At 45.6% G+C, this 15,954-nt stretch overlaps 1 protein-coding gene across 2 annotated transcripts in view; it reads left to right on the top strand.

The window, feature by feature from the left end:
* LOC119340123 (acyl-coenzyme A oxidase 3, peroxisomal-like) overlaps positions 1 to 10,255 on the top strand; it is a 13,372-nt gene extending 3,117 nt beyond the window's left edge. Inside the window, exons 1-13 of one of the 2 annotated variants that reach the window (XM_037612027.1) lie at positions 4,696 to 4,939; positions 5,550 to 5,667; positions 5,758 to 5,865; positions 5,954 to 6,126; positions 6,212 to 6,311; positions 6,467 to 6,541; positions 7,738 to 7,868; positions 8,406 to 8,541; positions 8,624 to 8,743; positions 8,839 to 8,985; positions 9,215 to 9,319; positions 9,398 to 9,499; positions 9,602 to 10,255. In XM_037612027.1, the coding sequence (XP_037467924.1) occupies positions 4,719 to 4,939; positions 5,550 to 5,667; positions 5,758 to 5,865; positions 5,954 to 6,126; positions 6,212 to 6,311; positions 6,467 to 6,541; positions 7,738 to 7,868; positions 8,406 to 8,541; positions 8,624 to 8,743; positions 8,839 to 8,985; positions 9,215 to 9,319; positions 9,398 to 9,499; positions 9,602 to 9,850 (1,785 nt within the window). In that variant the 5' untranslated portion in view covers positions 4,696 to 4,718 and the 3' untranslated portion in view covers positions 9,851 to 10,255. Of the gene's footprint in view, positions 1 to 4,695; positions 4,940 to 5,549; positions 5,668 to 5,757; positions 5,866 to 5,953; positions 6,127 to 6,211; positions 6,312 to 6,466; positions 6,542 to 7,737; positions 7,869 to 8,405; positions 8,542 to 8,623; positions 8,744 to 8,838; positions 8,986 to 9,214; positions 9,320 to 9,397; positions 9,500 to 9,601 lie in introns of those variants that run through there. The other variant, XM_037612026.1, reaches the window with a different exon arrangement.
* Positions 10,256 to 15,954: the final 5,699 nt, after the last annotated feature.

Here is a 15,954-nt window from a genome sequence, read left to right as displayed (position 1 = left end):
AGACCAGCTGCAAGACAGCGCAACGGGGCCCTCCAGGATGAAACGGCCCTTGATAAATGCAGACTGGCATCTATGAATAACCCTATGTGCTATCGGGGCTATACAGGAAGCACAGGCTTTGACACACAGTTTAAAAACGCCGTTGATGGGAGCAATCGGCCTAAACTGATGGATACTGTCTACACCTTGCACTTTCGGGATTGGCGAGAGAATAATAAAGTTGAGGCGCGGGATATCTACGGTTCCTAACGCAAACACGTTGAAAATGGAAAAAAAAAAGATGCCCTTCAGAGCAGGCCAGAACCTACAGAACATCGGAACAGGCCAACCATCAGGGCCCCGAGCAGTGTCCTACTTCATTGCACAGAGCGCATCATCGATTTCTTTGGGAAAAAAGAGAGGGGTAGCTCCTCATTCTCCTGCGAGGAAACACATTGTGTCTGATCCCACAAATCGTGACGCAAGCCTGCCAACTTAGGCTCCTCGGAACCCATAAGCTGGATGTAGGAATCGTAAATGTGTTTAGCAATATCTCCCTGGCTAAGGAGGAGCCCTTGCTCCAATTGCAAGCGCAGGATCGCACACTTGCGACGACAACCATTAGCGTAGGCATGAAAATAGCCAGTGTTTGCATCGCCCTTAAGAGCCCACTTCATCCCACCCCTACGATGCCAGTACTGCTCCTCAGAGCGAACAATGGACAACACTAAATTTTTGATGGCGTATCGGCGCGCCCATTCAGCCTCAGAAAACTGTCTCTGATCAGCCTGTACATCCAGGGCAACCAGTTCCGAGACCAGGTTAGCCCTGAGCAGCTTGTTGTCGTGCCCCCGCTTGGCTCCCCAGCCTTGCAGCAACGCACGAAGCTGCAGCAGCAAGCCACATGTCCAGGGGGCCACGCTGCGACCCAACCCCGGCAAGGGCTGCATCCCACTTATCTAAGAACATCTGGTTGAAGCCCTCCACTTCAAACCAAGCTGTTTCTCAAAGAAGAATCTAGCCGCAAATGGTCCTCCCCAAAGGACAGAACAAGTGGGATATGATCCGAACCTGTGCGAGTTTCAGCGATAAGGTTCCATAGGGGGAACAACATCTCCCACTCAGAGGACACAAACACACGGTCCAGAACGCTGCGGACCGGAGCGAGCTGCTTGTTAGTTACCATACCCCCGATCTGGCCACTTCCCTAAGCGCCATGGCCGCGATCGCATTGTTAAAAAGCGCCACACACGTGGCCAATAGATGTCGTCGTTATTTTTGTTAGCACGGGAGCGAATCAAATTAAAATCACCGCCAACCACAATGGGCAGGTGAGCCGCGGCAACCGCGATAACCTTGGCCTGGGTTTCTCCCAAGAAATCCACAGAATGGTTGTCTGCCGGCCCATACACAACCATCACCACCCATTCACACAGAGAAGAATGATATCTAATATGAGCAGAAAGGAAAAAAGACACCCTTGTCCCGGAAACTACGTCGCAGCAATCATGATTAAAGCCAAGAAGCAGCCCACCAGAGTGCAGCACCAAACAAAGCGTTCTAGAGGGTCACTGGAGAGAAAATAGTGATGCCTAAAATCAGATTTAATTGTCTCCTGCAGAGCAACAACGTAAACCGATTCATTACGCATGTACACTTTCAGTTTCGTCTTCCTACCAACATGGCCGAACCCACGGATGTTCCAGAAAAGGTACCTCATCTAGATAATATGATTTCTAAGATTTGGCCATGTGCCTCACCGTGCCAGTACAATTAGGAGAGGAAAGAGCAGCAACCCTAGCCACCACCCCTAATTCCATGGGCAGTGGGCACCGTTGAATTGGGAACGGAAGCCCCTACTTGCATGCCAGCCGTCGCAGTCTTAGCCGCAGCTGCCTCCGCGCTAAGGCAGCTTGCGCCAGCTCCTTCGATTGAATGAGAGAAAGAAGATCTTCAGAGGAGCTCGCGCAAGAAGAATCAACCCCACAATCATCCAAAAACCCAAGCATGTGATCATCGGAGAAAGCATCTAGAATGGAATATCTTAAAACTTTGTTACCTGTGAGCTCGAGGTTCTTCTTTGCTATCAGCAGCTCTGCGCTTTCGAGAGAGGAGAGATCGCCCTTTGGCCTCACGCTGGAACGACGGGGACCTATTGTAGCCGCCTTGGAACGCTTGGCCTTGGAGATAAGTGCCACCACCGCCACCTTGTCGCGCAGCGGGTCACCGGAGGGAGGGGTGGAGCGCTCCCCTCCCCCAGTCCCAGAGGCAGGATGAGGCGAGGCGAGAGCCATCACCACCGGACGGGGAGTTTCAGGCGCGCTCGTACCCTCCAGAACTGGCACCGCCCTGGACGCCTTCTTGCGGCCTGTCTTCTTATTAGCTTGGCCGCCAGAGTTCCTCTTGCTGAATTCCCACGACGCATGGCTAGCCCAGCCAATGTCTGCACGATCTTCAGGAGGCAGGTTGACAGTGGTAGGCGCCGGTGTGAGCGGCAGTGTCTTGTCGAGCACATTGGAGGGAGAGCTACCACCCACGCTCACGGACAGCGGGGAGAACTGCACCGCGAGACCAGAGCCCTCGCACGACACTGGGATGCCCTTAGGATCAGCCTCTGGCACCACCGGCACCAAAGGAACAAGTGGCGATAGCAAGTTAGAGGCGCGAGCACTGCCTGGCCCGCCCTTAGCCGTGGCCTGTGGGTGCGAGGATGGGGCTGGGGGAGGCACCGAATTCACCGCCATGGCACTGGCCCCATTAGAAGCACCGCCATCCTGTCCCTTGTCGCCCAACTTGTCCCAAGCTTCAGTGTCGATGGATTCGTCGTCCATGCTCTCTTCCTTGTCTTTGTCATCGCCATCAGGACCCTTGCCATTGTTCTGATTAGGAGGAGGCGGGCCTCCACTCTTATGCATGGGCTTGAGCTCCGGCTCCAACGTGATGTTGTATCCAATGTTGTTGAACCAGATCTTGACCATGCCCCGCAGCTTGGCTGGAACACAACACGCGATCTTCATCCTCACTGGCCCCGGACGAATGAGCGAGAGCTCGTCCACCACCAGAGGGCGGCCAATCATAGACATGGCAGCCATCAGCCTGTCCTCGCGGCGGTGCTTCTTGGGCACGCCCGAGAGCCTCACCCACACCTCCGGCATCACTTCCCCCTTGGGCTCCTCCCAAACCAACTCGTGGATCCTTGTTGTGATATTGTTGTGGGGAAGGAACAACTTCCCACTGCGGGTGGCCATCCATAACATGTCCAGGGATGGGAAGACTACCGTGAACTCCGCCTCTGAGATTTGCACAACCTGCCAGTCCCAAGCCCCCTCGACAAGGTTCCTGAGCTCATCTTCCAGAATCTGCTGAGAGAGGGTGCCTGGATCTGCCGAAATGATGGCCGCATTGCCCCCAAGCACCCCACTGTCTTCATCATCTTCTTCCTCGAACTGCAAGCAGAAAAAGCCCTCCCCTGGGATTGCATGGCCCATAGTTTGAAGCATCAGTGATTTGCCACGGGAGGGGTAGTAAGCAGAAGCATGCCCATCTTCCTTGCACAACACACAGAGCGGCTTGAACTGGTGTTGCGACCGGAAGTGCCCAATGCGGCCGCACTTGAAGCACTCTGGCCGGTCCGCTTCCTCGACCAGGATGGGCGCCAAGGCCATGCCTTGCAAGGAGGAAGACAGCGCCAGCGGCGCCTGGGCTGGCAGAGCCAGCGACCCGGACGGCTTATGCTTTGGTTTCTTCGCGAAAGGATCTCCAACCCGGTTGCTGCAAAACTGGTGCTGCTTATCCTTGCGCTGCAGATCTTGAGTCCGATGCCTTCGCTCCTCCTTCTTTCTATCCTGTTGCTTGTTCCACGACGGCGGAGGAGGATCCAAATCCCCCTTGCGAGCCAGCGGCCGCTCGCGTTGCGCCTGCTCGCGCAGATCTTGCTCACTGCGGCGCTCCGCCTCCGGATCCAGCGGGTCCAGAGGCCGCTTGGTTGTGCGCCGGTCTTCGTGTGAACACATGGCGACCACCTCCGCAAAGGAACACAGCGAAGGAGGGGGAGGAGGGCGGAGAAGACGATTGCGCACCGCGACCTAGCCGCCGCACTTCCGATTTGGTGGCTGGAAAACCTAGCCAGGGATCCAGCGAACCTTTACACAGCCACAGGAATTTATATGCGCTCCGGATGGGCTGGGCCTCCATGACCAGTGGGCTGACAGTCGACTGGACCGGCACCATCCGGTTATTTCAGCTGTCCGGCTTCTCAATATGGTTTCTTTTCTATGCATTTAATTTGTCTTCCTGTTTTGCTGGACTGGCAACTTCTAATGTGTATACTGTAGCTCTTTTCACAATAAGAGTTACTCCTATCCATACAGATACAGTGACGCTGTGGCGGCACTTAATTATGAAAGCTGGCTAAGTAGCTTACCACGTTAGTTTGTTCTTTTAAGATAAAGGAGTATAGGCCTTTTCCTTTTTGTTACTATTTCCTCTGGATAACCATTTGCTACCAATGTGGAATTGCTTCTTATTTCCAATTTTGATTATTGGATTTGCACCACTGGGAAATGATGCTAGCATTGGCTACTGGAATCTGGAAGCTTGTCACTTAGCATTCTAAAAATTTGTGCCTGCCCGACGGTTGTAAATTGTGCCAAAATTTGGATTTTTTGTTCTGTTCTACTTTTTGGATATCTTTGAATAGTTTTGAATCTAGGATATTTAGCGCACAACTTAAGGTGAACATGGTGTCAGAAATAGTGATGAAAATTGAAGATCACACCTATTTTGGTTCAAAGTTTAGTGCTTTCTTTTTTATTATTGTCCTCTTTTGTGATGGTCTAGGGATATGCTTTTGGTTATCAATTTTGGAGGGTTGTATGCTAGTATGTGCTACAAGATCTAGTGCACTGGAACTCGTGGTTATGGACCCGAATCCTTTAGTATGGAACATTGTCTTTTCCAAGTAAAAACCCCTAGTATATGAAAGAATGAAAAGGTGCTTTTGTTCTTGTGGAATAAGAAGCCCTCGTACCGTAATGAAAGTAAAATCATAATTTTTCGTTAGGTATTTGGCCAAATAGGATCATCCAGTTCCTACAGAACCTATCACTAAAATACCCGATAGAGCTAAGCGGAACGAAAAGGGTTTTCCATGAGATGGTAAATGAAAACGATTAGTCCCACACGAGGTTTGGGAATAAGTGATTGTCTGATAATGAGCAAGGAATATACGTCTTTCTGCTAAAGAGGATCTATTAAACTCATAATTCATTAGATCCTTGTTATCAATGCCAACTAGGTATCATAAGTAAATGGATCCCGGTTGTTCAATCCTTTGATAACCAAGGTCATTCTTTGCTAAAGAGAAATGATCACTATGAGTCAGACTCAATAGAATTGGATCCATTCCAAATAGCGAGAATTAGGATTCTTGATCAGCAAACTTGTCCAGAAAACTAGAATGATAATTTCTAAGATTTTCTTGTGATTTCAGGGATGTTCTGGATGAAACAGGTTCCACCTTTCATTGAGAATCTTCTGATGTTCACCTTTTTTTTATGTGTGCATTTAAGGGGAGGCGCTGTCAAGTTTCTTGGAACGAAGCGCCATCACGACAAATGGTTGTTGGACACAGAAAACTATGTTATCAAAGGTTGTTTTGCAATGACAGAATTGGGTCATGGGAGCAATGTAAGTGGTGACAATGTCTTTTCTTGATTGTGTAACCTATGTTAGTTGTACTGATGAAGCTTTCCTTCTCTTCTATTGACGAACTTGAAGGTACGAGGAATTGAGACAGTAGCAACTTATGATTCCAAAACAGGAGAGTTTGTGATAAATACTCCCTGCGAGTCAGCTCAGAAGTACTGGATTGGTGGAGCTGCTAATGTGAGATGAAATCTCACTTACCTTCTTGTGTACATATAGGCTTCACATGTCTTTATAAGCTACTATAAGTGTTTATGTCCTTTTGCAGCATGCTACACATACAATAGTCTTTGCTCAGCTCCATATAAATGGAAGAAATGAAGGAGTCCACGCTTTCATAGCTCAGATCAGGGATCAAGATGAAAATGTGTTGCCTAATATCCATATAGCTGACTGTGGCCATAAGATTGGACTAAATGGTGTTGATAATGGTCGGATTTGGTGAGTCATTGTATTTGTAGATCCTTTGGTCTACTGTATCCGTATGGCATTCATTGTATGTCAACAAGTTTGACTGTCCTTTCAGGTTTAACAATATACGTGTTCCTCGAGAGAATTTGCTGAATCTGGTTGCTGATGTTTTGCCAGATGGGAAATATGTTAGCATGATAGATAACCCAGATCAGGTACCGGACCCCACCCTCTCTCTCTCTCTCTCTCTCTCTCACACACACACACACACACACACAGTTAGAAAAGGGGAGAGCTGTCAAAAGAGCTTCACAGTTTGCTACGTTCGTTTTATTCTTACTTCCAAATTAACAAAGTTTCTTATTTGCAGAGGTTTGCAGCATTTTTGTCCCCTCTTACTCTTGGCCGGGTAAATATTGCAGTTAACGCGGTTTATATTTCAAAGGTATGTTCGGTGGCCTTTCCTTTTCAGTAAATACATGGAAGTTATTCCATACTTTTCTTCATGAGTTCCATAGGTATAGAATATAGATGTATTTAACTCCATAAGCTTGCAGAAATAGGATGATTGAAATTGGACTCGTTAGGTTAAACCAGTGGAAGTTGGTAAAGGTAGTCTGCTGGTCTGTCTAGCGCTGGTCTGTGTAGCTCAAATGAAGGCGAATATCATCTATATGGACAGGGACAGGTTATGAGTCTGAACTTTTCATCACCCAGATAAGTTTGGTTGAAATGTGAACATTGACGGTGTGTTGATGGAACCAGCTCAGGCTGCAGGTGGGACGACCTGCGGGCGTCCCACATCCTGCCACATCTACCCACATAATTTAGTGGGACTAAATGGGCTGCCCACTTAATTTAAGTGGGATTATGCGGGTTGCCACAAGCCCACATACTCCGCAGCGACAAACACAGCAATTGCAAGCTAGCTGCAGTACAGAGTACAGGGCGTGTCCAGAGGCTACAAACATACTGGATCAAGGGATGTACGACTAGGCCACAATGACGTCGAGGACATGGGGAGGAGTAGGTGGCGTGCGTCCAGCTGCGATTTTGGCAGGAACAGCTGCTACTGCTGCTCGGTCTGCTTGGTCGATGGTGGCGTAACCAACAGGGGCTCACTAATGGCAAGAACTGGACAGGAGAACGACAACGTATCGAGCCCGCCTGCCTGCGGCGTACGTAAGGCGCTTGTAGACAACGATGTTGTGGTGTCCATGACGGAAGTGGGCGATGGTGCCGCGGCCACGGCGGCTCCGCCCTAATCTCTTCTGCATCATAGCAGAGATGTGGGTTTGATGCGGCGTCCGCGGGATAACCCACATAACCCACTTACTGGCTGGCCTAACCGTGGGTGTCCACGAACGCTAATTATGTGGGCTTTTATGTGGGCATCGCGGACAGCCCGCATCCACTTGCAGCCTGAGAACCAGCTGTTTTCAGCTTTTTACCAGCCAACAATGGAACATCATGACATTTTTTGTTTTGAGGAATACATTTGGCCTAGTACAGACCAGATAGTGCCAGCAATAAGCAAGTAGTCAGTACTAGTCACCCGGAGGAATTAGCTTTCGATCAATTTTCCATGCCTACATATTATTTTAACTGTGGTTATGCACTCTTTCTTTCCCATGCTTACAGGTAGGCCTAGCAATTGCTGTGAGATATGCTTTGTCAAGGAGGGCCTTTTCAATTACACCAGATGGTCCTGAAATGCTGTTACTTGATTATCCCAGTCACCAGAGGCGCCTCCTACCTTTGCTTGCAAAAGTGTATGCTACTAGCTCTTCTTAGTTTATAGTACTTTCAGTCAAATCAATCTGATCATTTCTCACAAAAGGGTAGTTCTTGCATATCGAATTTGTTGCGCCAGCTCGCCTATTTTTATGTCTTGCTAATCGTTTAATGTTACTGCTCTATTCTATGTGGCAATGGATTATATTTTAGTGTTCTAGTTATGAAATGCCAAATCTGTAATCATAGTGATGAAACTATAGGATCTATTAGCATTTTGATGCAAAAATATTCCACACCATGTAATTGGACTTAGGGATGCAAATGTGTAACCTGTAGGGTACCTTCCAATCCTCTTTAGTTGAACCAAATGAACTAAATTTCCAAAATCACATCAGTTTTTGGAACTTTTAGTTCATTTGATTGAACTAAAGAGGGTTGGAGGGTACCCTAGTCCTCAGTAATTTGCATCCCTAATTGGACTCTCTAATGCAAACCTTCCTTTTTTGCCAATGTTTTCACTGCTACTTAGCACAGACCATCATATGCTAAATACTTTTATTATTATTATGCAGATGTATGATGAGCAGTGCTAGTAATTTTATGAAAAATATGTATGTGAAAAGAACACCTGAAATTAGTAAAGCGATACATGTTTACTCTAGTGCTCTGAAGGCTACATTAACCTGGCAGAATATGACCACGCTTCAGGTATTGTTAAAAGGGTTATCAGCATTTTTCTTTCTATATTTGGATCAGTGGTTTTCACTGGATTTTCCTTCTCTTCCGTTAGGAGTGTCGTGAGGCCTGTGGTGGCCAAGGTTTAAAGACCGAGAATCGCGTTGGAATTTTCAAAGCCGAATTTGATGTTCAGTCTACATTTGAGGGTGACAATAATGTTCTACTCCAGCAGGTTATTTCATTTATTGTTGTTCATTGTCCATGCATGTGTCTGGAAGATGCTTCAAACTTGTCTTCATTGTACCTAATTTAATCTTATTGACGCAGGTAAGCAAAGCCCTATACGCTGAATTTTTAACGACGCAAAGGAAGAAGAAGTCATTCAAGGGATTGGGATTGGAACATCTGAATGGTCCTTGCCCTGTTATTCCCCATAGTCTGACAAGTGACATATTAAGGAGCTCCAAGTTCCAGGTAAAGAATTTTACTGCAGTTCATTAGCGATAAGATTTCTCTGTCTGGAGTCCTGGAAACAGCCTCTTGCAGAAATGTAGGGAAAGGCTACGTACAAAAGACCCAAAGTGGTCAGACCCTTCCCCGGACCCTGCGCAAGCGGGAGCTACGTGCACCGGGCTGCCCTTTTATTATTATCATTGTCATGGGATAAATCCTGTCTTTATGTTGGCTATGTGCATATGGCTAGATGGATTTGTTCTGCTTGAGGGAGCGGGATTTACTGAAACAGTTCGCAGAGGAGGTAGCTCGCCATCTGGCACAAGGGGAAAGCAGAGAAAAGGCTCTGATGCTGGTAAATTTTACTTTCTACTGCACATTTTCTTGCTGATCTAAATTTCCATTAAGATTAACGCGAATGACATTTGCCCAGAGCTACCAAATTGCTGAAGACTTAGCTAGAGCATTTACTGAGCGCACAATTTTGCAAATATTTTTGGAGGACGAGATGAATGCTCCTGCTGGGTCTTTAAAGGTATATTCACTTCCCACCGATGACTGGAATCATCAAAATGATGTGTGACTTTTCTTTCTTGTAAAGGTAATCCTCATCATACCTTGAATTTGTCATTCGCAGGATGTATTGGGGTTACTGAGGTCTATGTATGTTATGGTGTGCATAGATGAATCTGCATCTTTTCTGAGATATGGTTATTTGTCGCGGAACAATGTAACCACCGTGAGGAAAGAAGTCATGATACTGTGCAGTGAACTCAGGCCCCATGCGCTTGCTATTGTTGGTTCTTTCGGAATCCCTGATGCCTTCCTCAGTCCACTTGCTTTCGACTGGATCGAAGCAAATGCTCGATCTTCCGGGAGAGAATGACTATACACCTTCAGCCACCAATGAGGACGTAGCCCCGTAAATGTGAAACTATTACAGATGGGGCAGCCAAATACAGATTACAAAACAAAGACAGATTCATAATGCATTTGCTGCTTCATGTTGTTTACACAGTTTACAATAATAGTTGTTGAAGTGTACAGTCGAAGATGCTGATCTGCGCAGAAAATAGGGAATTTGATGTATGCATCAGTTCATGTATTGTCTTCTCTAAATTACGCAAATAAAACTGAATAAGCTGATATGGCCCAACAGGGGCTCACAGCGTAAATAGTGGACACAATGTTGTTTGCTGTAAATTCTTTCTTTTTTGACAATATGTTGTTGAACCGTACACAAAGCAATAAGCCAGAGCCAGTGCAATATCTGTTGGATTGGATTTCATGACATGCCGAATTATACAGGAACCGAGTGAATGTACAGTATGTGTTGTTTGGTTGTGCTAGAGAAAAAGCGCCAGAATGTTCCAAAAGACTATGTGGATGACATATATGGTTATAATTGAAATAAAGAAAGAAGATTTTGTACTATTCGTTGATGGAAATTTTCCTATAGAATTCCATGCGAAGTACGTAAATCGTATGAAAAATTCATATGGTTTCCAATTCTACAAACCAACAAAAAGTTCTTTAAGGACATCTTCAACGCCAACCCGTAAATTTCCTCCCGCATCTGTCCGGGGACACTAATGCCGGAGGCCGCCATCCAACGTTGCCGCATACAATTCAACAACTATTTACTATTTGAACAAGACAAAATTCCTGCAACCGGGCAGATTTTGATATAAACCAAAAGAAGTTCATGTAAACTGGATAATTTTACGTAAAACCGGAAGATAGATATTTTGTCCGGTGAACTAAAAACCTTAAAATAAAAACCCTAAACTACACTATACTTGACGGATAGGCCATGCCGGGCTGGCCGGTGGCTCCTCCTCCGTCATCGTCGCTGGATCCGTCATCGGAGTCGGGCTTCGGGCGGTGGAAGGGTGCGTGCGCAGTGCGGCCGCGGCTACCGAGAACCTGCACTACAAAAAAAATACACTTCCGTGATGATACGTGTTTGTAACAGTAGGTCACGTTTTCTGTCATGCATGTACATCCATGACAATTTTATGACAGAATCAAGATAGTCATACCTGTGCTGTCGTAGAAGTGTTCCATGACATTATCAAAATTATCATCGCGGAAGTGTCCACTTCCATGACGATAAATTGTGCTCATAGAAGTGCTTTTGTCAAGGGTGGCCGACACGTAGCATCCACCATAACGGGACGCCGTTAAGCTATCGGGTCCGGTTTTGGATCCGATAACCCGCTAACAGCCTGGACCAATGAGGATTTTCCACGTGTAAAATTCTCATTGGCCGGAGGAAACACGTGTTGGCTCATCGTTTGGACAGATGTCATCCATTCATTGGACAGGAGGTGCCGATGATACGTCGACACGTGGCATGGCCCAACAGAGGTCCATTCCAGTGAAAAGGCCGGCCCATTTGACTTGGTCAAACGGTAACGGGCCAGCCCACGGAAAGCCTGTTAACGGCCTGTTCGTATATAGCCCATTTACGGTCCGCTAACACACGTCCCGTTACGGCCTACCGGAATTAAGCCCAGTAGCTTCATCTAGACCGTCCAATATGATTCCAGCCCGTTGTAACTTCCAGCCCATCTATGGCCCATGATGTCTTTCAGCCCATACGAGACCATTTGTAACTCTTGGCCCATTAAAGGCCCGTGGTGAATCTGGCCCGCAATGAACAGTGTACCGCTTTATACCCATTAACGACTCATTATTCCATTGGGCCGTTTCTAACCCGTGTTATGTTTCGGCCTTCTCAGGGCCCATTTATTCTTGGGCTTAGTTCCAGCATTCGGTTACTTACGGCCCGTTGCTGGCCTTTTCTGCTTGTGGGCCAAATTCAGCCCGTGGTTATAACCGGCCCGTTTGCAGCCCGTTAATCCATTGGGCCGTTTTCGTAGCGTCATCAAATATGGCAGATTAACGACGGCCCGTTATGGTCGGCCCATGAACGGACGATTCCAAATATAGCCCATTTACGGCCCATAATGCGGTCTGTTATTGGCCCATGTTTGGCCGATCGATCATACGGCTCGTAGGAGGCCCATTGATGCTACGGCCCGTAGAAGGCCCATCGTTCGGCCCTTAGAAGGCCCATTGTTTCTACGACCAGTAGGAGGCCCATGGTATCTACAGTAAATATGTAGCCCATGGTTATTGTGGACTAGTTTTTAAAAATAGGTTACTGCGGCCACTAGCAAACCGCGGAAAAAGAACTGCACTGACCACAAGCAAACAAATAAACAAGACAACAAGGAAATAAATAAGCAAGCAACTTACGTTAGGCTATCGCGGCTATTACACATATTACATCCACTGGGTATCAAAGTTCGCCACCAGTGCAAATATAGGGAACAAAGCTGCATATCATATACACTGGGTCAAACTTGGCGACCAGTGCAAATAAACGCCGCAACAAAACAAGTCCAGAACTGAAACCACTTCAGAAGAGCTCAAGAAACAATATCCTGGGTACCCATAATGCTGGCAAGATGCTTAGCAAGCTTATTAACTTTCTCTTGTTTGGCGCTTAAATCCTCCAGCACTTGTTGTTGCACAAGAAAGTATGCATCTGAATTCTGCAGGGACTTCCTTAGTCCTTCGGCTTCTTGCTGCAGCACAACTGACTGATGCCTTTCAGCTTGTAGCTGAGACTGAAGAAGCCGAAGTGATTCAGGTAGCGAGTTCGGAGAGCTTGTGCCAGCGGTACTGGCCAGTAACCCGAACACTACATCAAGGTAGGACTGTGGGGTTTTCTCACTGTCTACAAGATCGTTTTTATCACCTTTCTTGGAGACCAACAGGGCTGTCTCACTATCTTGAACCTTTTCTGCATTACTTTCTCTGCCATTGCATAGTGGGGTGGTCTTCTCCAATATTCTGTTCGCATACTACAAGAGAAACAAGCAGACACATCACAGGTTTAGCATGTAGTATACGAAACTCATTTTGGTAAACCGGTTCAGTAGTAAGGTGGACAGAATAACAACATGAAAAAACATATATCTATGTACTATGGTCACTGTATTGTCCATATCATTCTAGTTTATGTTGCCTAATCAAGATAGAGACACGGTTCAACTCATATATTTTTAAGACACAACAGCATAGACAGAATATAAGTGTGAGAAACTACACATCATTGGCAACACTTGTAATGTGCATCACATGAGAACATAACTGTTTATACAACTGAAACTGAAATCAACATAGAGCAAGAAGTTAGAACAACAATCCAGTTAAAGAAATAGGTTTAAAACATACCTGTTGCGCCATTGGAGTTTCAATTGGATCCTTCAAATTCGAAAGTAGGTGGTATGAGTAAATACATGATGCAACAACAAAGGAGTATGGACCATAGCTACGGAATATGTCCTGAGAACAGTTAATCTTCTGCTTTAAACGTGGAGTTTGGGTTTGCTGTGGTGGTCTTCGTGCTTTGGGCATTGCAGTTGCTTTACAAACTGCTCGTGTGGGGGTACTCTGTGGTGGACATGGTGCTTTGTCAACTAGAAGTGGGTTACTATCCGCTGGGGTTGGGGTTAGATGGGTTGTAGCTGGTTCTCTGCCCAACGGTGTAAGTGTGCAATATGGAAGAGTCTCGATTATGTGTGGTGGGGCTAATTTGTGGGCCAGTACAACCATGGTTCTATCTGCATCGACGGGTAGCACTATCTTTTGTGAAGAACGGGTTTTTGCTCCTTTAGATACTGCCAGCACCCCCCCCCCAATTCAAATGGCTGATAAACAAGAAAAGAAATTGAACGTACAGACATTATATGATAGACAGATGTGGTAATTCACATATATGTTGTGTAACCAAACAGGACAGCATGACACAATTTCACATATATGATGCCTAACTAAACATGATAACATGACATAGTTTCAGATATATGATGGATAACTTAACAGGATATAATGGCATAATTCAACGTATGATGAATATCTAAACAGGATGACATGACAAAACTATGATGTCTTTCTCAAATAGGTTGGGATGAAATAATTCACATGTTGGGGAACGTAGTAATTTCAAAAAAAAATTCCTACGCACACGCAAGATCATGGTGATGGCATAGCAACGAGAGGAAAGAGTCTCCGGCTGGGCGGCGGTCGGGAGGTCGGCGGAGGAGCGTGGGGTTTCGCGGGTTTTGGCGGCCTCGGTGTATGAATGGGGAGGGGGTGAAGGGGAAGGTAGGGGGAGCCATGGCTTAGGGACGCGCTTGTCTGAAATGTAGGGTAAGTTACCAGCGTACCCCCACCGGTTTTGACACCGCGACGTCGAGCCGACATTTCCGGCTGAGGGGTAGAAGGGGGATTTCGTGTGTCTGGGCTGCGGGACCAATTTCGGATGAGGAGTGAGTTTTCGCGCGCGTCAAAATTTTGGGATAACAAGGCGCGGAACGGGCTGAAGAGGTGGGAGTTTCAAAGCAGATGAGACAAAAGATACTCGAGCTTGAAAATTTCGGGATAACAAGGCGCGGATTCCTTGTTCGGCAGAACAAACTTAACGTGTATAAAAAACAATTCATACAAGACACAAGAGAGTCATGTCCCCTTTTACTATATTGCTATAGATGTCATTGAAAAAACTACAAGAAAAATGTAAAAAAATCGGGAGAACAAGATTACCCTGTACAGTACCAAATCAATTCGCACTTCCCTTAACAACAACAAAAAACAAATCAATTCCCACCAAAAGAAAGAGTCATGTCCCTTTTTATATTACTACAAATGCCAGGATCTCAAATTTTAATTTTTGAATCCACGTTATGTTGAACTCGAATATATCGTTAGGTGACCTTGCGTTTTATAATGGATGTAGTCCTACATTTTGATCTTCCATCGTATATGAACATTTTACTCCACCCTATGAACATATATATTGTCGTCAACCATATGGACTAAATTTGAATCAATTTTCCTTATTTGAATATGATTGTTGTCAAGCTATATAATCATTTAAATATTATCTTGATAACAAAAAAACATGATATAGCAGTAATCATATTTCACTATGAACTACATGTACCATACGATCTCCAATTCAAATATTTGTATCCATTTTATGTTGAATTCAAATAAGAGTACATTGGTCTAGGTAGCGAGATGTTCGAGATAATCTAAACCCTATTTTCATATGTATATTTTTGGCTGAATTGGGACAAGTTTTGGTATAAGCTTCTTGCAAAACTGAAGATTCTCTCAACAAGCCTCGTGGTTCCGAGAGGGAACGTGTCACCTTTGTGTGCGAAACGATATACGCTGCCTCCCCCGTGATTTTCTTTACAGAGGCAACATAGAACTATATGAGTGCCCTGTTAAATTTTGGAATTATTCCTGGTTCATTTGACCTTTTCTATACATTAATTGAGTTTTTGCATATTTAATGTGCATAATCCAAATTTGAACTGCAAGCACATGCTCCGGTGCACCAAAGTTGGTTGAAAATCACATGTGTGTCCTTGGGTGAATTTCTAGGTCCCATGCAAGAAATGGGAATCAAATTCAAACATCTTGGCATCGTGACTCGACCGAGAACATCAAGAAACTTGGTTTTAAAATTCATGTAAATCCAAAACTCACATGGAAATCATGATACTTGGCATGGTGTCATGTGATGGCACTAACATGTTGTGCTAAAAAATTGTACAATTTGGAACAAGTTTTGGTATAAGCTTCTTGCAAACCGGAGCTTCTCTTAAGAAGGCTCGTGGTTCTGAGAGGGAACGTGTCACCTTTGAGTGTGAAACAATATACGCTGCCCCCCCTTGAGTTTCTTTACAGAGGCAACATAGAACTACATGAGTGCCCTATTAAATTTTGGAATTATTCCGGGTTCGTTTGGCCTTTTTATACATTAATTAAGTTTCTGGTAATTTAATGTGCATAATTCAAATTTGAACTACAAGCACATGCTCCCGTGCACCACAATTGGTTCAAAAATCACATGTGTGTCCTCGGGTGAATTTCTAGGTCCCATGCAAGAAATGGGAATGAAAT

The sequence above is a fragment of the Triticum dicoccoides genome, chromosome 7B, assembly GCF_002162155.2.
Source record: "Triticum dicoccoides isolate Atlit2015 ecotype Zavitan chromosome 7B, WEW_v2.0, whole genome shotgun sequence".
Classification (NCBI taxonomy): domain Eukaryota; kingdom Viridiplantae; phylum Streptophyta; class Magnoliopsida; order Poales; family Poaceae; genus Triticum; species Triticum dicoccoides.
Note: the sequence above shows the minus strand (reverse complement) of the source record. Positions and strands in the feature narration are given on the sequence as shown.